Consider the following 22,164-nt stretch of genomic DNA (forward strand, 5'->3'; position numbering starts at 1 on the left):
TTGTTCTTATTCTCATACTTTCTTTTTAGAATTTTATGGGAATTATGTGCAAGTTAGGCTAGAGTATTTAGGTGAGGCTAGAGATGATCTTATATGTGTAGTGAACTTATTGGGATTTTTGATTCTCCAATGGTTTGTAAGTTTTATACATTTGAGTAAATAATTTTCTTTTATCATATTTCTTCTTCTTATCAATATATTTTATTGTCAACTCTCATATAAATCTAGTCAAGCTTTTTTTTATGTGATTGTTGCATTATATGATATATTGATCGGTATTATTTTATGAGTAGTCTTTTACTGCATTATTGCCAACGGTATATTGTCGCTCTTGGATTTCTCATAAGATAATTTTTCCTAATTCTAAACGTTAGAATTTTATTTACTCGAATACATTTTTAATTCATATGTTCTTCAAATATTTATTTTCCGATTGATTGTTTGGGATGTGAAACTTTCAATTGAGTCAATTTATGAATCAAAATCCAAATAGGTGAACAAAGCATATGGAGGATTCTCAAAGCCTTACCACTTTTATTTATTGAATTTTCTCCATTTTAAATTGTTCATAAAATCATTAAAAACACTCATTCTTTTTCTTTGTTTGATTGCTTACTTTCCTAACGCTTTTTATTTGCTAATCATTTCTTGTTCAATTTAACACTTCCTTGTGGGATCGACCGTTCAAATTGTACTACAATTGACCGCTTATTTTTGTACACGTTTGGGCGTAATCAACCACCGAAGAGGGTCGCCACATTAACCGTTCATGTTTAGTCCACAAGTATCCACACATTCTCCAGACGCAGCCAGTCGTACTTACTAATGGAATGGATCAACGTGTTGGAGATAGCCTTCGACGTCTGTCACATTCCGGAACGGCTGAGAGTTCGTTTGGCCACCTCAAAACTAGGAGGACACGCTCTCGCTTAGTGGCTCGGGATGGGAGGCGAGCACCAACCCCCTAATTGGGAAGAGTTCAAGCTACAAATTAAAGCTGAGTATGGACCAGTGTTGTATGGTGCTGTTGTTGATCACGCTCAGGAAGTGTCTAGAGATCCTCATATCTGGGAGATATCCAGATGAGACACTATGAGGCTTTAAAGGCAATCTGGGATTCCTACGAGGGAGAGTCCATGGCTCACTACTACCAGCGTTTCCGGGACGCCATGATGCCCGAGATACCATCTCAGATCTTGTTTTCAGAGGTTCGTGATTTGATCTCGAGAGGGGTACCATAGGGTGTCCAAGACTTAGTCCCTTATCCTGGATAATACTATCATGTCCAGCAGTTCCTGGCAGAGATAATCTATGGCGAATGGGAGCTACACATAGTCCAACAGCAGCTCCAGGCCAATGCCGCAGCAGCAGCGGCAGTAGCTCAGCCAGAGCAGGATGCGGCACAGGGATACCATACTGATGACGATGAGGATGACGATGAGTCATTAGACTACATACCAGAGGACTATGATGAGGAGTTACCAGAGCATGTTATCATCGCGAGCGACGATGAGTTCACAGAGGAGGAGGATCCCTCTGAGGATGAGATGTTCAAGGACGAGATGTTTGAGGACGAGGAGATCTCAGATGAAGATGCAAAGGCTGAGTCCGGGTCATCATCTGACTGATAGCGTCACCTACTGTATATTTTGCCCTTTTGTATAGGACACTTTTTGTACCTTGAGAAGTCGTAGCCACTCTCACCTAGACTTGACATAAGTTTCTTTTTGTAATGATGTACAGTGAGAAGTGATAAACACTCTCAGTAGACATTACCTTGACATTCTATGTACTGTGAGAAGTGGTAGCCACTCTCACCCAAACCGGACTAGGCATTTTTGCTAATGTATTATGGGAAGTGGTAGCCACTCCCAACGGATATGCTGATATATGAAAATGATGCGGGAAGTGACATACACTCCCAAGAGTTATGATTAAAAAGTTATGCTAAATGAAATCAAGCCTATATAAGATTAAAGGTTTATGCTTAAATGAGAGCAAAATTCTATTTATAAATCAAGAGTGTAGGTATGAAGGAAATCATGTATCAAGTAAAAAAAAATCATGTAGTCTTACCAATATACGATTACATTTTGCATACAACTGACGTAATTTTACACGCAGAAAATGATAGAAAACTTACATAGTATTTTCTTTTAATGAAGGATCATGGTTTGACCATTAGGTCAAGCGGCTTAAGAACAGCCGGAGGTCGACTTGACGATTTAGACGATTCAGAAAAGTTAAATTTAGAATTTGTTCAGTCTAGAATTAATTTCAAGACTTGAAATAGCTCGAAATATTATGTGAGTAAGAATTTAATATTGAACTACTGGGAGATTAATATTGAACTGTAAATAAGCAGTATAAAAGGAACTGTCAGAAACTAGAATTTCCTGTCGGCTAAGTACTTCCTTACAGCTAGTATAATTTTTAACAATTTCAAAAGAAACTTAAGAGATGGGACAAAAGTACAAGGGGTAGGTTAATATTTAGATTGAATGAGATGTGATGGTGGAAGATGAAGAGTACTCATGATAATTTTTTTTTTTCCTCTCTTTCTTCACTTGGCCGGCCATGTTAAGGGGTTTTAAGCAAAAATTTTGGTTAGTTGAGTGTACTAGAAGACTTCATGATGAGATAATCAAATCAACTATTTAACAAAAAAAGCTTACTTCACTTCACTCTTAAAGCACCAAACCGGCCATACCTCTCTTGTTTCCTCTCAAAAAAAATTTCACTCATCCTTCTAAACACAAAGCACTAGTCTAGGATCTCAAGAAGAAGAAAGGGACCAAGGTGTACTAGAAGGTATCTAGCCAAGGATTTTCTTAAAGGGTAAAACTCTAAACCTCATCTTTCTTGTTTCTAGCAAAATTTGGGGTTCAGAAATGCTATTCTCAAATTTGTCCACTCTTCTTGTTCCAAGTCATTAGCAAAACTTAGAGGAAAAAGAAGGTGATCAAAGTGTTTATAGGAGGAGCCTAACCAAGAATCTTCTTCAAGGATAAAAACTCTAAACCCTTCCTCTATTTTTCTAACAAAGTTTAAGTTGTGAATCATGGATGTAATTTGTAGTTCTTGAGGAAATAAGTTTGTAATAAGGGTGTGTGAGTTTTATGTTAGCTTTGTGTGTTTTGAGGTTAGTTGATTAGTATTATGTGGTATGTTTATGCTTGGTTTAAGTTTGCTTATTTTGGGTTAGAAGAAAAATTTTCCAGTTCTTTTGAACATGAAAATGAGGACCCTAGATCGAGATTTTTCGGTCGTTGGGGACCTTGCAAACCCCCACATCCCAATGGTTGCGCGCACATGGTACGAGCACTCGAGCCCATAAGTAATTTAGATAAGATGAGATAATAATAATTTAATAAGACATGATCATAATTAAGCATAATTGACTCATGCATATTTATTCATGTGAATTTACAGTTATTTTGCGAGAGATAGTTCCTACTTGCTGAGCGAAAGCTCATCATAGAATATTTATGCTGTCGGTAAGCAACCTGCACATAATACTTGATGTACTGATGGCGAATTGTCGAACGATGTGGAGATCGGGGAATACCGCACACAATTATTTCCGCAAACAGTTTTACGTTATAAATAGTTTTGTTAATTATGATTCTAAAACTATATGTTAAATGATTTTGTGGGTTATGGCTGTAAGTAAGCAAGACTTAAGGATTAAGTATATACATATAGATATATCTATATGCTTTGAGAAACATATATGTCAAGGTTTGAATATTTTAAACAAGAAAGCAATTCATAACTTATACCTACTATAAGACTTTAAAAAAAAAAAATGTTCCGCAAATTTTAAGAAATTTTAGTAAATACAAGTTAATTTCAGTTATAGTGACGGCCAACTAAGATGGTCGCCACATTAACCGTTCCTGTTTAGTCCACAAGTATCCATTTTCAGAGAGATATAAGGTAATTAAGGGAAAAAAAATCCAAAACAAGATTAAAAGAATGGTCACATGTACAAAAGTAAACCAAAAACTGTTGAAATGCAGAATCACTGAGGAAACATCCCATTCCCATGGCATGTTTCCTCATCGCTCGCTCGAGACAATTTGACAGCAACGCAAATTTGACGAATGAGTATGCGAAACAGGAGAAATATATATTACAAAACACACCACCACAAATTCATCCAAAAGCAAGGACGGGACTAAATTCTAAAATCAAAGATGGCCATTCGTCACAATCATTTTTCCATTCTATACCGCTTACTACTAAGCTGAATCTTGGGTTGAAAACTATGGAACTTCTTATTATAACTCATTTTCTATCACTTCTTTCTTGTCCTTGTTTAAAGCAATCAATTCAAAGTCTATTCTATCATTGTTCTCCCCGTTACAGTCGCACTCATTTTAGGTAATGGTGCTCCTGATCCTGCATCAAACGTAAAACATGTTTGACCAAATACTATGATAACCACTAGTTGGTAGCCCTGTCAGGCAGTGACATAAATACTCCACTATGGGCCAGTATAATCAACTACAAAGTAGGCATCATCATCTCCTAGCCACCAAGTTCCACCCCAACGTTCAGAAGATCAATGTTTCTTCAATTCTGCCTCAAACTTGACTCCAGTGAACTTTGCAGCATCTCAAAGCTAATAGAAAAGCTAAAACTGAACTGGCAATCCCAATCTTAAACATGTTCTTTATAGCCAATATACATAAAAAGCTGCTATTTTTCAAATCTCGGACCCCTCATATATCTCAATCAAACAAGTAATCATGAGATGAAAGTGAAATTTTTATCTCATCAACATATTCCAGAGAAGTCAAAATTATAGTAGCTGCTTGGCATCATTTGTTTCAGTTGGAATCACAGAAAACCGATACAGATGTAAACATAAACATGTCAAACAAAAGATGATAATGATATCAATAGGGAGATTGCCATCTCCAAACCATTTCTTTTCCTTCAGATTACAGACTTAAAGTATGTCAAATCAATTTTGACTGGATTCCGGATTACTGATTAGTTCAGCCATAAACCGATCTAAGCTTATTCTCAAGTGGATCACTGATGCAGTAAATTAAATTGTTCCAAGCTATTTGGAGCATGCTATGGTTACAAATGGAACACCATTAGCTTTATCTAAATAGATTTCATCAGATATTAGTATTACCTTCTTATGCGTCTGGGATCCTGCCCCAAAGCTGAAGATAAAGCTAGAATTGGGGCTGGTCCACTCATCTGGGGCCCAGGCCGTCCACTTCTGCCACCTCCTTTTTTAGTTGGGGTCCTACAACGCCTCCTCTTTTTTCCACCCACATCAACTTCATCTTCAGAATTTGGATCACTAGGCTGTTCCTTTTTATTTGAAGATAAGGCATTGAGTCCTTGGCCTCTGTCAAAAATAAAAAAAGTACTGATCACATACAACAAAAATAAAAAATAAAAAATAAAAAAAAAAGCAACAAAAAGTACAAGCACGCAAATATGTATATATATATATATATATGGAACAGTTATTCTTACAAGTCCAGCGTTCCACTTTGCAAATCAAGCAGGAAATCCTTTGCAACCTTTCGTGCAAGTTCATTCCTCCTGCATATAAATTCCCACAAGAACAGTTTAACGCCAAAGATGGTGAAGAAGAACAATTGAACAACAACCAAGCTCAATAAAAACATTCAGCATAAAGTCATCTGGTACAACGAATTTTTCATCTCATGTAGATAGACATACCTTTCTATCACAGCAAGTAAATTGGTTGGATGATATTTGTCTTTCAACCTACAACATGTCCAAGTTCAGTAAAACAACACAAGCAAACGGGAAAAGTGGGAAGAAAAGAACGAAACGAAAGACGAGTTACCATTCCTCCTCTTTATGAGCATTAAAATAAGCTCGCTTCTGGGTTGTAATATACTCAGACTTGTATTCTTGGTATCTGTATAACCACCACACCAAAAAAAATGTAGTAATAACAATAAGAAAAAGAAAAACAATAACAATAAGTGCTTATGCTTAGGTCAATTTTGTCTAAATGCAAACAAAAATTATGTTCATGCTTGAAATTTAGAACAATTCATAACCATCCTGTACCTCCGCTGAGCTTCAGCTGGCAGAATAACATCTTCAAGCTCCTGAATGAATTGCTTGTACGACATTAAACCTTCCCTGAAAATACTGACTCGTCAGTTCTAACTTCTAACATTGCCAGGTAAAATGTATATAGTCCCGAAAAGTACAGTTATATCCTTCATTGTAATACAGAATTATTGAAAAGTGAAAACTAGCATCAGAAAAACATATAATGGTTACCTTTGATTAGTCCCCACACCAGAAGAATCGCCAAAAGCACTGCGGCCTGAATCCCATTCTGCAAGAGGAACAAAGCACCCTCCAGATAAGCAAATAGAATAAAATAATGAAGTCACTCAATACAAACATACAATGAATGAATAAGACCTGACCACAAAAAACAATATAAGGACAATTAAATGACACTGAATGACAAGTGTACATAAATTGTATAGTGAACTAGTGCTATGATCATACCCAAATCTCATACTGGATTTTTGCTTTTGAGGCCTTTAAAGACATTCCTTTCGTTTGAGCTCGTCCTGATAAAAAGATTGCTCGTAGTTTTGGTTCTTTTTTTTTTTTTTTCTGTTTCAAAGCTTGCTTTTTTCAAAATTTAATGATTTTGTGTCTCTTCTCTGTTAACAAAAACTTTGACTCCCATTACTTTTTTTTTAAAAAAAAAAAAAAAAAAAAAAAAAAAACACTAACACGCAAACAAAAAACAAAATTATCGTTCACCTCGATCTCAAATATCTCAAATAGATTCTAAAAATTTATACGACCCTTCTTTTCTCGCAAACAGCAGCCAGAAGAAAATGATCAAAGCTTCATGCCAAAACTGTGAAAGATAATAGCGAGCGATTTCCACACAGATGGCATATTTAGTAAAAGGAGCAATCCATACAAAAGCAGTAGGTTGCATATAGTTATCTGTACTTATCAAAATGATAAAACTCATGGCGAAATGGCAGAAACTGTAAACCAAATTACATTTATATGCATTAAATCCAAGAAGAATAAAAAAAATTGGAATATGAAACATTGTCACACAAGAAATCTTCAAACCCTTAGTGGAGATTTATTGTAGAGCAAAATCATGATTCCAATAACCATGTGTGACAATATCTGGTTATTGTGAGACACAAAGGCCAAAACACATCTTCCCAATAGCCATGATTCCATAAAATAAACACCGTCATGAAAATGGGCAATATCTGCATCATCACTTTCTTGAGCTGTTAGAAAGTCAATGTGGACTAAATAGCATTCTGCTAGAATCCTTGAGTTTGGCAAATATGCTAAGGAAGGCATGTAATGGTTAGCAGCCCAAAGAATATGGTAGCCGTAGATGAGCCATGTAACCGTTTAAGAGACTATGTTTGAATTTTTTTTCCCTTTTTATCCGGCACACAATCAACAGTTGGACACACAAGGCAAAAAGATGTGTAATTCGCTTAAGTTTTAGGCAGAATACCTCAACTCATATAGATTTTTAATAACAGAACAAGGAAAGAGTTTCCCGTCACACAAAGCACGAATCATTTTATTTCTTCTTCTTCTTTGTATCCCTCTTCACCCTCGTATGTTGTAACTTATTCTATGCTACAAATTGAAAAGGATCAATCACAGACATAGGTATACATGCTTAGTCCGGACCATGTTACATTTGTGGATATATATTCCTCAAGAGACTTTCAGAAAGAAAGTAGTAAAAATGTTGTACGAACAAGAATGATATAGGCAAATTATAATCAAATGTAGAGTTGATGGGAGAAAACACATAAATTGTTGTATCAACAAGAGAATCCAAGGCCATAAGATTTATGATCATCTCTAAGTAGCCACTTATCTTCAAACATCATTGGCAATGAGAAGGACTTAATCGCTCTGTAACCGCTTCAATGATCATCACCAACACAAGTACTTGAAAACTCAAATGCAGAAACAGAATGTTGTAATTTTTCTGTCATCAATCATGTGAGTACTAATGCGTTTCTCCGAGCCTCTTCAAGTCGGAGAGCACACTCCAAACTCTGCAAAACTTCTCCCATTGAGGGCCTATTGACACCTAATTCCGCCAAGCATTTCTCGGCGATTTCTCCAAATTTCTTGAGAGATTCTGGACTGATTTTCCCTACCCGATGGAAGGGTCGAATCCACAGCTGCTCTTCCGCATAGTACCTCAAACAAAACCACCCCAAATGAGTACACATCCGATTTAAACGTCAGCCGTCGCCTCCTAAAGTATTCAGGATCAAAGTATCCAAAACTCCCTTTCACGGCCGTGCTCACATGATTTGCCTGAGTCACGTCCGGCCCAATCTTGGAGAGCCCGAAATCCGCAACTTTTGCTCTGAAGTTCTCGTCCAGTAAAATATTTGCAGACTTCACATCACGGTGGATAATTCCTTTGGCAAAGCCAGTGTGAAGGTAATGCAATCCTCTAGCTGCACCAATACATATTTCAAGCCTTTGCTTCCAAGTTAGGTATGTTTGGAGTTCTGAGCCATACAAATGACTTCTTAGTGCTCCATTCTCCATATATTCATATATTAAGATCATCTCATTCCCTTCATCGCAATAACCAATTAATGAAACAAGATGGCGGTGACGAAATAGCAATAACATCTTGATTTCGGTGCGGAATTCTTGTAGCCCTTGTTGAGACCCCGGATTTTTTCTCTTAACTGCAACTTTTGTCCCATCACTCAAAACTCCCTTGTATACCTTCCCGAAGCCACCGGTCCCAATAACCCAGCTCTCGTCGAAATTGTTCGTAGCCTCTTGAATGATAGGAAAGGGAATGCGAGTCTCATACTCCGAAGCATCGATTGCAGTGGCGATTGTCTTAGAATGGCCCTTGTATGCTTGTGATTTTTTCAGTTTTTTGCAGATAATCAATAATAAAACTGCAGACATTGTCACTACAAGGAATCCCCCAATACTCACGCCTATTGATAACACTGCAATATTCTTTTCCTTAGTTGAAGACATAACTGGAGAACCCAAGTTTCCTATAGAATTGTTGATTTTCAAGATCTCCAACCCATTTAGAATACCATAGGAGAAATCATCATGTATAATAGAAGATCCAATTGTTGCACGAAGCTTATTGCTAAGAGTTGACATTGTAACATAATCCATGTAGAATGGTGATCCAAGCGAGTAAGAGGACAAAGCACTGGTGTCAAGATTGGTAGCAACACTCCAGGAATTTATATACAGATTGAAGTAGAGAGAGTTGAGATGTTCACTTATTATATCACAAAAGTGAAATCTGATGAGGTAATGAAATCCTTGATCCACTTTGAACTCCCAAGTTATATTGAAAATTTCTCTGAAAGTCTGATCATGTTGAAAATCCGGTATTGTGGCAGTACCATAAACTATAGCTGGAGCAATATTAGGGGTTGCCCTTCCTCCAGTAATATACTTAACAGCGTCAATGTTTGACACATTTATGACAATGTCTTTGTGTACCAGAAAACTTTGGTCGGGAACCCATGTTCGCCAAAGGGTGTCATTCTTGGAAAACACCATTGGACCACCCATGTTTACCCTCGCAACCGTCTCAAATGCCTGACTCGACAATCCTTTGAAGTGTTGATCAAGTGAGCCAACAATGGATACGGAATCATCGGTAATGAGCTCATCAGGGACCGACACAACTTCTACGGCGTTCAAGAATGCAAATGAATTTGCCGTAGGTGAGAGCGTAATGACAAGACTATTTGATGTCACATTCACAGAGAATTCTTTAAGACAAGTGGTATCATACGTGCAGAAGTCACAGAGGACGACATGGTTTTCGGTGAAAACCGAAAATCTTGCAGTGGTCATGTCATATACTTCATATGAAAATGGTGAGAAGTGTAGCCGAATCCAGTGTCTACCTTGACGGAGGATTGGAAATTTGTAGGTTGATGTTTGGGTGAAGATTCTTGCTGTTTGATATAAGGGTGAATCACTAGAGGAAATGGTTGATTTATTGGTGGTATTGGCAAGAACATCTTGAGGAGTTGAAAGAAACTTTGAAGCTGTATAATCAGATATAAAAACACGATCACTGACTGAGGTATTGGTGGGTGATCCACAGTCTATAAGATAATTATCTATGGGATCAAATCCTGAAGAAGAGCTAAATCCCTGATGGAAAATTGATATGAAAAGTACCACTTTCATGTAACTCATAATTCTGGTCAAGAATTTGTTCAACTTGCATTAATTATGAAAATAATTCCGAGGGTAGGAGCCAATCAACAAGGAAGAGATGACGAAACGTGCTCTACCTGCTTTTGTGAGCTTCAAGGGAGAACAGTCCCTGTTGCATTAAGAACACTTTTGTTAGTAATTAATATGTGTTTTGCATAAATCTTGAGGCACTTTTTTTTTTCTTTTTCTTTTTTTTTTCATGGAAACAAATCAAGTATTCCAACTGTTTCATTTATGATTCAGCAAAAAAAAAAAAAGAACTCTCATGTATTTGACATATGTTTAATCGAATGTGTTTAAAAAAATACTGAGATTATCACGTGTTTCTAAGCTTACAAAATTCACGTATGGTATTTAGATTTAGGACAAGTTTGTTTTGCGACAAGACACTTTTTATACCTTGTTTTGCGACAAGCCACAAGTGAGATTCATTGGATACTGTATTATATACATACAGATCTACCTTTAAAAAATAAAAAATAAATAAATAAACACTATTTATAAGAAAAAAAAACCCGTAAGTTAAAATAATATATATATATATATATATATATATATTGTAGCAAAATTCTTAAACAAGTCGAGCAAATCAAAGCAATAGAAAAAGATGATAATATTCAAAGGAAATTGGGAGGAACGTGATCGAAATATGAGGAAGTCAATTACCTAATTCAGGAGTCACGTTGAGTCGAATCGAGATTTTTTTGGTGTGGCGGGAAGGCATACGGGAAAAAAAAAAAAAAAAAAAAAAAAAAGGTCTGTGATGATCAGAGTGGACAAGTAGCAGTAACTGCAGAAGACAAAAAACTGCCAAACTAAAACAGCTCATAAACTAGAGAACTGCAGGAAAAAACGATCGAGTAAAACATTTTGTAACAAAGCTAGCAATAATGGCGTTTGACTAGCAATAATGGCGTTTAAGGCCATCCTTTAAGTCAATAGAGGGCCCCAGTGACAATATCTATAGGACTATATCGATCTACCTATCTACTACACGCCCCAGTGACCAATGATTTTTCACCATGCAAAAGAACAGAAACATTCAGAAAAGAAGAAAGAATAATTGTTTGTAGTGAAGAATACGGTATTGAAAGTTCTAAACGTCTGTTTATAGTCAGATAAAAATATTCCAGTCGAATTAACGTGATAAATAAATATGTTGTAAGAAACAAGAAGTAATTAGAAACCAATATCAAGAAAACAATCGATATCGCCCATATCAATCCCAAACTCTAAAATTGAATACTTTTTTCTTATTATTTTATGTGCGTGTGTGTTTGTGTGAACTTATTTTACACCACTTGAATAAGCAAAAAACGACTACAAGACACCATTTAATTTTCTCGTCTCTTTTCCCCTGCCTTCTCTCTCTGTCTTCACACTCACAGCACCTATCTCACCGGATGTTGTGGGGTTGCTACCTCCTGTCATGGATGGGTCAGGACTCACAACCCGGCTGTTGTTAACTCATAAGTCGCAATCTCGCCACAGCATGGAATGGTGCAAACCAATAAAACCGTTTATTTTAAGTGAAATACAAACCAAACAAATTACAAATTGGTTTAGAAATTTTCAAATCAAACCAAACCAATAAATGGATTTAATCCAATCCAAACCAAACGGATTGTAATTGGTTTGGTTTGATTTTTCTAATTAGTTTAAACTAATATTTTACAATCTCTTCTCAAATATCAACCATAAGTTGTACTAATATTTTGTGCTATTTTGTCTCTGTCTCTTTCTTCAAAAGGCATGAAGTCAAAACAATTCAATTATAGATATATTTATATAATATTAGTTGTGACTCGTGATTAAATATGATATTCACCTTTTTTAAATATATGAAATAAAGCGAATATAAGCAAATTAGAGACACTTATTATTACAGAGGCTATATTCACGTTAACAAAGAGGCAAGACTTTATACAGAATCACAATCAAAGACTAGACGAGAATGAGAGGAGAGGAGAGGAGTAGAGAGTGCTTGAGAATAGACCCCGGAGAGAGGGTTAGTACCTTATATATAAGTTAAGGTAGAAACTTTTTGAGTTATGATCATTTAATTTTAAAATAAACAAGTTTTTAAAATATAAATAAGTTGGAAGTAAATGAAACATATAATTTTAAGAAAATTATATAGATAAAAATTGATTTAAATTCATTTGATTTTTTTAAAGGTAAAACCACAAATCAAATCAATTTAATTGATCTTTTAAATATTTAAACCAAACCAAACGGATTATTAATTAATTTGGTTTGATTTTTTTTTGATTTGGTTGATTTAAATGGTTTGAATGGTTTTTCTTTGCAGGAAAACATTTTCCTTCATAAGTTTCATCTTTTTGTGCTAGAATGAGGAATCTTTTTGTGCCATTTAAAGCTTCATTGATCCGTACGTTTTTTCCCTAAGAATTACTAAGCTTGTACTAGAAACTATTTATAAACATATACATATATATATATATATATATTCAAACAGGATATTTTTCCAATTACCTCGACAGCAATTAATAGATGCACATGGAAAATGTGTGCGGTGCAACACTAACTGAACAAGTAATGGACTAAGTCAAAGGTAGATCCCACAAGTATTCTAAATTACAATCAAGAATTTCTTATAAGCAAGCAGCAAATATCACGGCGGGTTTCACTAGTCAATGCTAATTTCGAAAACAGATAAAAATCTTTAAGCATAAAGAAGGTTATATTGTTTGTCCCCTCAACATCATTCAAGGCTTTGAGCATCCTTGCCAAAAAAAAACAATATCTACAAGCTCCTGTAGTCTATCACAGTGACTTCGTCCTCTGGTGCATCTAGGTCTTGATAGCTGCATGAATCAAATACAGGTTAGCAGTTCGTGTTTAGTCCACAAGTATCCATTTTCAGATAGATATAAGGTAATTAAGGGGGAAAAAAAATCCAAAACAAGATTAAAAGAATGGTCACATGTACAAAAGTAAACCAAAAACTGTTGCAATGCAGAATCACTGAGGAAACATCCCATTCCCATGGAATGTTTCCTCATCGCTCGCTCGAGACAATTTGCCAGCAACGCAAATTTGACGAATGAGTATGTGAAACAGGAGAAATATATATTACAAAACACACCACCACAAATTCATCCAAAAGCTAGGACAGGACTAAATTCTAAAATCCAAAGATGGCCATTCGTCACATTCATTTTTCCATTCTATACCGCGTACTACTAAACTGAATCTTGGGTTGAAAACTATGGAACTTCTTATTATAACTCATTTTCTATCACTTCATTCTTGTCCTTGTTTAAAGCAATCAATTCAAAGTCTATTCTATCATTGTTCTCCCGGTTAAGGTCGCACTCATTTTAGGTAATGGTGCTCCTGATCCTGCATCAAAAGTAAAACATGTTTGACCAAATACTATGATAACCACTAGTTGGTAGCCCTGTCAGGCAGTGACATAAATCCTCCACTATGAGCTTAGTAAATTGGGCCAGTATAATCAACTACACAGTAGGCATCATCATCTCCTAGCCACCAAGTTCCACCCCAACGTTCAGAAGATCAATGTTTCTTCAATTCTGCCTCAAACTTGACTCCAGTGAACTTTGCAGCATCTCAAAGCTAATAGAAAAGCTAAAACTGGACTGGTAATCCCAATCTTAAACATGTTCTTTATAGCCAATATACATAAAAAGCTGCTATTTTTCAAATCTCGGACCCCTCATATATCTCAATCAAACAAGTAATCATGAGATGAAAGTGAAATTTTTATCTCATCAACATATTCCAGAGAAGTCAAAATTATAGTAGCTGCTTGGCATCATTTGTTTCAGTTGGAATCACAGAAAACCGATACAGATGTAAACATAAACATGTCAAACAAAAGATGATAATGATATCAATAGGGAGATTGCTATCTCCAAACCATTTATTTTCCTTCAGATTACAGTCTTAAAGTATGTCAAATCAATTTTGACTGGATTCCGGATTACTGATTAGTTCAGCCATAAACCGATCTAAGCTACTCAAGTGGATCACTGATGCAGTAAATTAAATCGTTCCAAGCTATTTGGAGCATGCTATGGTTACAAATGGAACACCATTAGCTTTATCTAAATAGATTTCATCAGATATTAGTATTACCTTCTTATGCGTCTGGGATCCTGCCCCAAAGCTGAAGATAAAGCCAGAATTGGGGTTGGTCCACTCATCTGGGGCCCAGGCCGTCCACTTCTGCCACCACCCTCAAAAGGGGGAGGACCACCCTGCTCTCGCAACATTCTCATTGCAACCTCAGGCGGTGCTGGGACAAAAGGCCCTAATGGACTGCAATAACAACAATATAGAACAAGCTCTCAAGAAAAATAGCAAACCAAATTTAGATTGTTAAGGAGAAAAGAAGCAAAAATCATAAGACATACCCAGCACCTGGAACAGGCATCAATACTGGTGGTGTTGGTATGTCCGAGGGGAAGGGAGGAGCAACACGTAATCCTTGCCCTCCAAAACTATCATACATTGACTCATCAAGGTTTCCTCCATCGGAACCATCATTGTTGGACTGAAATTCACTTGGATTCTCAGACCTATCAAATCTTTCACCTCCGTTGGCTCGATTGTCACGTTCTCTACGGTTACCACGTTCATCCTTCAATCTCATATCTGGACCCAACCTACGCCTTGGTAGCTTGTCCCTCTAAAAACCAAACAAAAAAGACAGAATGATTAGGTTTCATCAAAATACATCAATGAAGAAAAATAACATTCACGATGAGATAGGAGACCGGAAACAAAAAACAACAGGAATTCGTAATTAAAAAAATAATAAAAAAAAGGGGAACGTGAAGACGATGTAGTCCTTGATCACATATACATTCTTTTGGATTCATGGTTACATGATAGGAGGTAACCATCTTTCATCTTATATACCCTCCCCACCAACCATAATGAAGATGTTGATAGGATCTTGGATATATTGCCATGATTTGTCCCAACAAAACTAGTCCCCACCTTCTTGACCCTTTTAAAATGCTTTTGTAATTTTCTACTTCAAACCAACAACTCTAGTATCCTCAGGACTACATGATGCATTTTAGCCCTCCAAATACACGAGGATAAAAGTTTTTGACTCCTGAACTCTCAACAACTGTCATGACCCAATCAAAATAGAACTAGCATAAATCTATATAAGCCCCTTGCTCTTTTGCCAATTAACTCACATTTCAAAATTCAAATCCTCAAAGAAAGTGCAGATAAACATCCAAGGTTCCCGTTTACCAAAGTGCAGACCATTGGAGCACCTATGGTAGTTTACTTGTGTTACGTAGAATTAATAATATAAACTTTCCACTTAAACAACATAATATCTCAATTTCAAAGTTATTCTGCAGATCTCCCAAACTATCCACCATTGCCCTCCACTGATTTCAATCAGAGAGCTTATCCTGGTATTTGTACAAAAGTATTCTCCTATTGTCTAGCCAACTGACCCAAGATATGATTAAAATTGCATCCTCTGTCACCTAGCGTACTTGTTTCTTCCAAGACATGGACAAAAACCGTAACGGAAATGCTGAACCAAAAGAAAAGAGAAGGTCTTTAACCATTTGCCCGTTTAATTGCTTACAAGTCGATTATCTACGACCAACCAACCAGTTTACGCTTTCTCTTTTCGTTTGTCTTCTTTCTTCCTTTTTCTATTTTAGGAATCCAAACAGTTTCCTTGTTAGAGTATGCAGCACTTAATCAAATTCTTTTTTATTAATTTTATTTTTGTTAGGCTTTTAACAAATGAATATAAGCAATGAAATAGGAATAATTCATGTAACTGATGTAACTTCATACATAAATAAGAAAAATAATTAAAAAAAAGAATAAAACAACATATATCAACTGCCCATGCCTCTTAAAAACCAAGTGCTAATAGAACTATTTCAATTTTGCAATTATCTCCACATCTCACAAATTAAAATTTTCTTCTTGTGAGACAAATATCTTTTCATTATAATTAGTTCTACCTCCAACAAAAACCAAGTGAAGTACATTCTTCTCTCCTCCCTTTTTTTTTTTTTTTTTTGATAGCCCAGAAGTATTAAAGCTTTTTAGGGAACTTCCTCAATTTGTGCAAAAAGCTCTTTGTGGCAAAAAGAAAATATCGGAATAAAATTAAACTTCGGACACTCTCCTTCCAGAAATTTCTTTCCTTCAGTCTATCCATCTGCATTTCTATTTATGATTCTGCAGACCTCACTGCCACATCTATGACACTAAGAGTAAATTTTGCAAATCATACCTGTCCAGTTTGCTGCATAACAGGAGTTCCACCAGGCGCATTGGCATCACTGTGAACAATACACCGAGAATTGGTCATTTGGAAGGGGGAAGAACATAGACAGGAAAGGGAAAAATAAAAGACATATGGACTTAAGTTCTAACTTACTTCATGTAATTCTGGAAGTACAGATCTTCGCGTACTTTAACAGTCAGATCCATCACAAGGTCTGGGTGTTTCAGTTTGAGATGCTTGTGAACAAACTCAGCAGCATGAAATAGCTTAGTGCAACCTTTGGCTCCACAACCATACTTCCACCCATACTTTTCATCCCTGATTTTTCGGACGTAGGGATCTAAAGCTTCAACTGCGGCTGTATCTATCTTCTCCTTTGCAGTCATTATTTCCAAGGGATCTTGACTCTGCAACCTCTCTTGCCAACGTGAGTCAAGTTTTTTTTCCCACTCTGCTCCATTGCTAGTTATATCAGTACTCTTTCCTTCCACTCTCACATGCCGGAGACCCTTAGGTTCACTAGTTTCAACCATTCCATAATAATCTAAGCCATGAATGTGCCAAAGATAAGTTATAAGTGTGTCTAACAACTCAACGCCCTCCAGGCCCTTGACAGAGGTTAAGCCCCGAACGATAATAACTGGACCACTAGAGCCAGCATGCGATTTCTCCCTACTCTTGTCATTATCAGATCCACCTAAAATATTTCCCTCAATTCCTTTTTCGGAATCCAGTTTGCGGACAAGGGCCTGTGCCTGTTCAATGTCAAGTTGTATTCGTCTAGGTTCAGAACTGACTGGATGAGCCTTAGGAGCAGCTGAAAGATCCCCTTCTTTAGTTGGGGTCCTACAACGCCTCCTCCTTTTTCCACCCACATCAACTTCATCTTCAGAATTTGGATCACTAGGCTGTTCCTTTTTATTTGAAGATAAGGCATTGAGACCTGGGCCTCTGTCAAAAATAAAAAAAAAGTATTGATCACATACAACAAAAATAAAAATAAAAAATAAAAAATAAAGCAACAAAAAGTACAAGCAAGCAAATATGTATGTATATATATATATGGAACAGTTATTCTTACAAGTCCAGCGTTCCACTTTGCAAATCAAGCAGGAAATCCTTTGCAACCTTTCGTGCAAGTTCATTCCTCCTGCATATAAATTCCCACAAGAACAGTTTAACGCCAAAGATGGTGAAGAAGAACAATTGAACAACAACCAAGCTCAATAAAAACATTCAGCATAAAGTCATCTGGTACAACGAATTTTTCATCTCATGTAGATAGACATACCTTTCTATCACAGCAAGTAAATTGGTTGGATGATATTTGTCTTTCAACCTACAACATGTCCAAGTTCAGTAAAACAACACAAGCAAACGGGAAAAGTGGGAAGCAAAGAACGAAACGAAAGACGAGTTACCATTCCTCCTCTTTATGAGCATTAAAATAAGCTCGCTTCTGGGTTGTAATATACTCAGACTTGTATTCTTGGTATCTGTATAACCACCACACAAAAAAAATGTAGTAATAATAATAAGAAAAAGAAAAACAATAACAATAAGTGCTTATGCTTAGGTCAATTTTGTCTAAATGCAAACAAAAATTCTGTTCATGCTTGAAATTTAGAACAATTCATAACCATCCTGTACCTCCGCTCAGCTTCAGCTGGCAAAATATCATCTTCAAGCTCCTGAATGAATTGCTTGTACGACATTAAACCTTCCCTGAAAAAACTGACTCGTCAATTCTAACTTCTAACATTGCCAGGTAAAATGTATATAGTCCCGAAAAGTACAGTTATATCCTTCATTGTAATATAGAATTATTGAAAAGTGAAAACTAGCATCAGAAAAACATATAATGGTTACCTTTGATTAGTCCCCACACCAAAAGAATCGCCAAAAGCACTGCGGCCTGAATCCCATTCTGCAAGAGGAACAAAGCACCCTCCAGATAAGCAAATAGAATAAAATAATGAAGTCACTCAATACATACATACGATGAATGAATAAGACCTGACCACAAAAAACAATATAAGGACAATTAAATGACACTGAATGACAAGTGTACATAAATTGTATAGTGAACTAGTGCTACGATCATACCCAAATCTCATACTGGATTTTTGCTTTTGAGGCATTTAAAGACATTCCTTTTGTTTGAGCTCGTCGTGATAAAAAGATTGCTCGTAGTTTCGGTTCTTTTTTTTCCCGTTTCAAAGCTTGCTTTTTTAAAAATTTAATGATTTTGTGTCTCCTCTTTGAACAAAAATTTTGACTCCCATTACTTCTTTCAACCAAAAAAAAAAAAAAAAAGAAAAAAGACACAAACATGCAAACAAAAAAAAAAATTATCCTTCACCTCAATCTCAAATATCTCAAATAGATTCTAAAAAAATTATAAGACCCTTCTTTTCTTGCAAACAACAGCCAGAAGAAAATGATCAAAGCTTCAAGCCAAAACTGTGAAAGATAATAGCGAGCGATTTCCACACAGATGGCATATTTAGTACAAGGAGCAATCCATACAAATAAAAGCAGTAGGTTGCATATAGTTATATGTACTTATCAAAATGATAAAACTCATGGCGAAATGGCAGAAACTGTAAACCAAATTACATTTATATGCATTAAATCCAAGAAGAATAAAAAAAATTGGAATATGAAACATTGTCACACAAGAAATCTTCAAACCCTTGGTGGAGATTTCTTGTACAGCAAAATCATGATTCCAATAACCATGTGTGACAATATCTGGTTATTGTGAAACACAAAGGCCAAAACACATCTTCCCAATAGCCATGATTCCATAAAATAAACACAGTCATGAAAATGGGCAATATCTGCCTCATCACATTCTTGAGCTGTTAGAAAGTCAATGTGGACTAAATAGCGTTCTGCTAGAATCCTTGAGTTTGGCAAATATGCTAAGGAAGGCATGTAATGGTTAGCAGCCCAAAGAATATGGTAGCCGTAGATGAGCCATGTACCGTTTAAGAGACTATGTTTGAATTTTTTTCCCTTTTTATCCGGCACACAATCAACAGTTGGACACACAAGGAAATTAACATGGCAAAAAGTTGTGTAATTCGCTTAAGTTTTAGCTAGAATACCTCAACTCATATAGATTTTTAATAACAGAACAAGGAAAGAGTTTCCTGTCACACAAAGCACAAATCATTTTATTTCTTCTTCTTCTTTGTATCCCTCTTCACCCTCGTATGTTGTAACTTATTCTATGCTACAAATTGAAAAGGATCAATCACAGACATAGGTATACATGCTTAGTCCGGACCATGTTACACTTGTGGATATATATTCCTCAAGAGACTTTCAGAAATAAATAAGTAAAAATGTTGTACGAACAAGAATGATATAGGCAAATTATAATCAAATTTGGAGAGGAATTAGTTCTACATTTACCTGGAGGGCCAAAGGCACCAGAAGAACGTCCGACATATCGACCATGAGGCCTATCATCAGCATACCCAGGCCTACCTCCCATCTCACGGTCATATCCACCAGCATAATCATATCCAAATCTGTTCCATACAAAGTTCACAGCAATAATAATCAAGAAAATTTAGAATAGTAAGGTGCAGCCACCGAACTAACAAAAGTTTAGACAGAAAATACCAACCATAAATCTATCCTAATACAAGACGTTGAGAATTATCCAATGAACAATCCATAGAAACAAGTAGAGAAAGAAAATACAACATCCTTGTTTAAAAAATATGCTTAGATGCGAGAAGCCAAGAAAAACATTCAAAGTCCAAAAACAGCACATAAAAAAATTACTCCAATCCCTTTCCTTTATTGGTTCAAGGAAGTAGACGTTTCCATATGAAAACCTGCCAAGCATGTCGAGAATCTTAGAGCCATAAATCGATCCCATGTTCAAATACAATAGAATATCGCTTCACAGCATTCTCTAACACAATTAAGAGAGAGAGAGAGAGACAGAGAGAAGAAACAATTAAACAAGCATGAAAAACAAGAAGCATTTAACTAGTTCTATTTCATCAAGACATACTACTAGCCAATAAAAAATTAAGAAGAACGACTGTGGAGAAAAAGAAACGAAAAGAGGCGAGACTAATGTACATTGTCCTGTCCACCCAATAACAAAATCCAGAAGAGGTTTCTCTGCAGTAAAAATATTGTTCTTTTCATTTTTCTGACTACAAATAACTTATAAGAACTGATAACTTCAACAAGCAGAGAAACCCTAAATCCACGAACCAAACCAAAGTCCTAATTTCCACAGAGTCTCAATTCGATGTTCACTTTCAGGTTTTATTCCCTTCACCAAGAAGCTCAATCCAACGTGCATAAAATTTCAATACAATTTTTTCGTTCACGACTTGAACTCAAAACTCAAATCATGCAAAATGATCACCCAAAACTAAACATGAAAAAGCTTAATCACTTTTAAACTGACCACGAAATCGCAGAGACAACAAGGAAGAATCCTCTCACCTTCTATCGCCAGGTCCAAACCCTCCTCTAGGACTCCTCCTCCCATCGTACCCTCCATCGTCCCTCCTCGACCGCTTATACGGCGGCGGAGGCGAGCGGCGGGGCGGAGAGTGCCTGCGATCCCGATACGGCGGCGGGGGCGGGCTGAGGCTGCTCCGCCGCTTGTAATCCCTGTCCCTCTCCCTCTCCCTGAGCGGCGGCGGAGGCGGAGATCGGTTTCCGCGATCGTGATAATCTCCGCGGCGGCTGGGAGGGCGATCGGCGTCCCTGTCGTCTCTCCGGTCCCTCTCGTCCCTGTCGCGCCTTCTCGCTGGTGGCGGAGGGGGCGGCGGCGGAGACGAGGATTGGGGAGGATCTTCGGCGGATTTCTCCTTGCGGTCGCCGCGGCGGCGGTCGAGGGAGTCGACGGGCATGTTCATGACCTCCGCCATAAAAATTCGGAGCTCGGTGAAAACCCTAAAAATGGAGAAAAACCAGAGGCTTCTCGTCGGGTTATTTTTTTTTATTTTTTTTTTTTTGGTGTTGAAGAAGCCTCGGAGAGCGAAATTCTTCAACAAAAACAAGAAACGGCTCAGCGTGTGTGTGTGTGTGTGTGTAAATGTCTGATTCGCAAAACGAGCGCTTCTCTTCTTCTTCAGGATATAAATCAGATGTCGGAAATTCATGGGCCGAGGGCTTATGTTTGGGCTATTTCTACTTACATCCCTCCAAAATTATTGGGTCCGTTTAATAATGTTTTGTTTTATTTTTAGTAAAAAATAAAAATAAGATTATTTTAAAAATTATTTTAAAATCGATTCTAAAATTATATTTGGTGGTCTTTTAAGAAATTAGTTTGAGTATGATAAAAAAGTGAAATCGTGTTTAATTACATTTATTTTTATTTTGTGTACATGTAATTAATAATCTTAAATTAATATATTAAGTAATTAATAATTGATAATCATTTAATAAATAAAAATTAATATATTAATAATATAATAATAATAAATAAATTATCATTAACATTAATAATTAAACTATATATATAATATATTAATATGTTAAATAATTAAAAAATTATAATTAGTAATTAATTATAACTAATTACTATGTTCGTAATTTACTCATATTTATTAGATTATAAGTAATTAATTAGTGTCTTA

At 36.3% G+C, this 22,164-nt stretch overlaps 3 protein-coding genes across 3 annotated transcripts in view; all 3 read right to left on the minus strand.

Annotated features, from left to right (window-relative positions):
• The window catches only part of LOC21405319 (serrate RNA effector molecule), a 25,514-nt gene extending 19,150 nt beyond the window's left edge, over positions 1–6,364 (minus strand). The window contains exons 1-6 of the mRNA XM_024163963.1: positions 6,295–6,364; positions 6,076–6,150; positions 5,846–5,920; positions 5,716–5,763; positions 5,506–5,574; positions 5,153–5,374 (exon numbers count right to left, since the gene is read on the minus strand). Of these exons, the coding sequence (XP_024019731.1) occupies positions 5,153–5,374; positions 5,506–5,574; positions 5,716–5,763; positions 5,846–5,920; positions 6,076–6,140 (479 nt within the window). The 5' untranslated portion in view covers positions 6,141–6,150; positions 6,295–6,364. The remainder of the gene's footprint in view (positions 1–5,152; positions 5,375–5,505; positions 5,575–5,715; positions 5,764–5,845; positions 5,921–6,075; positions 6,151–6,294) is intronic.
• Positions 6,365–7,554: 1,190 nt separating this feature from the next.
• On the minus strand, positions 7,555–11,001 carry LOC112091102 (receptor-like protein kinase HERK 1). The gene is given in 3 exon segments (XM_024163931.1): positions 7,555–8,193; positions 8,195–10,378; positions 10,936–11,001. Coding segments are annotated over 2 exon segments (2,217 nt in total). The 5' UTR covers positions 10,249–10,378; positions 10,936–11,001; the 3' UTR covers positions 7,555–8,030.
• Positions 11,002–12,814: 1,813 nt separating this feature from the next.
• On the minus strand, positions 12,815–21,664 carry LOC21405320 (serrate RNA effector molecule). The gene is made up of 12 exons (XM_010095492.2): positions 21,020–21,664; positions 19,961–20,079; positions 18,407–18,464; positions 18,188–18,262; positions 17,959–18,033; positions 17,829–17,876; positions 17,619–17,687; positions 16,691–17,488; positions 16,544–16,592; positions 14,673–14,947; positions 14,395–14,577; positions 12,815–13,097 (listed from the first exon to the last, which is right to left on the minus strand). The coding sequence occupies exons 1-12, from the start codon at positions 21,448–21,450 to the stop codon at positions 13,037–13,039; spliced, it is 2,241 nt and encodes a 746-aa protein (XP_010093794.1). The 5' UTR covers positions 21,451–21,664; the 3' UTR covers positions 12,815–13,036.
• Positions 21,665–22,164: the final 500 nt, after the last annotated feature.

The sequence above is a fragment of the Morus notabilis genome, unplaced genomic scaffold, assembly GCF_000414095.1.
Source record: "Morus notabilis unplaced genomic scaffold, ASM41409v2 Scaffold306, whole genome shotgun sequence".
NCBI lineage: Eukaryota > Viridiplantae > Streptophyta > Magnoliopsida > Rosales > Moraceae > Morus > Morus notabilis.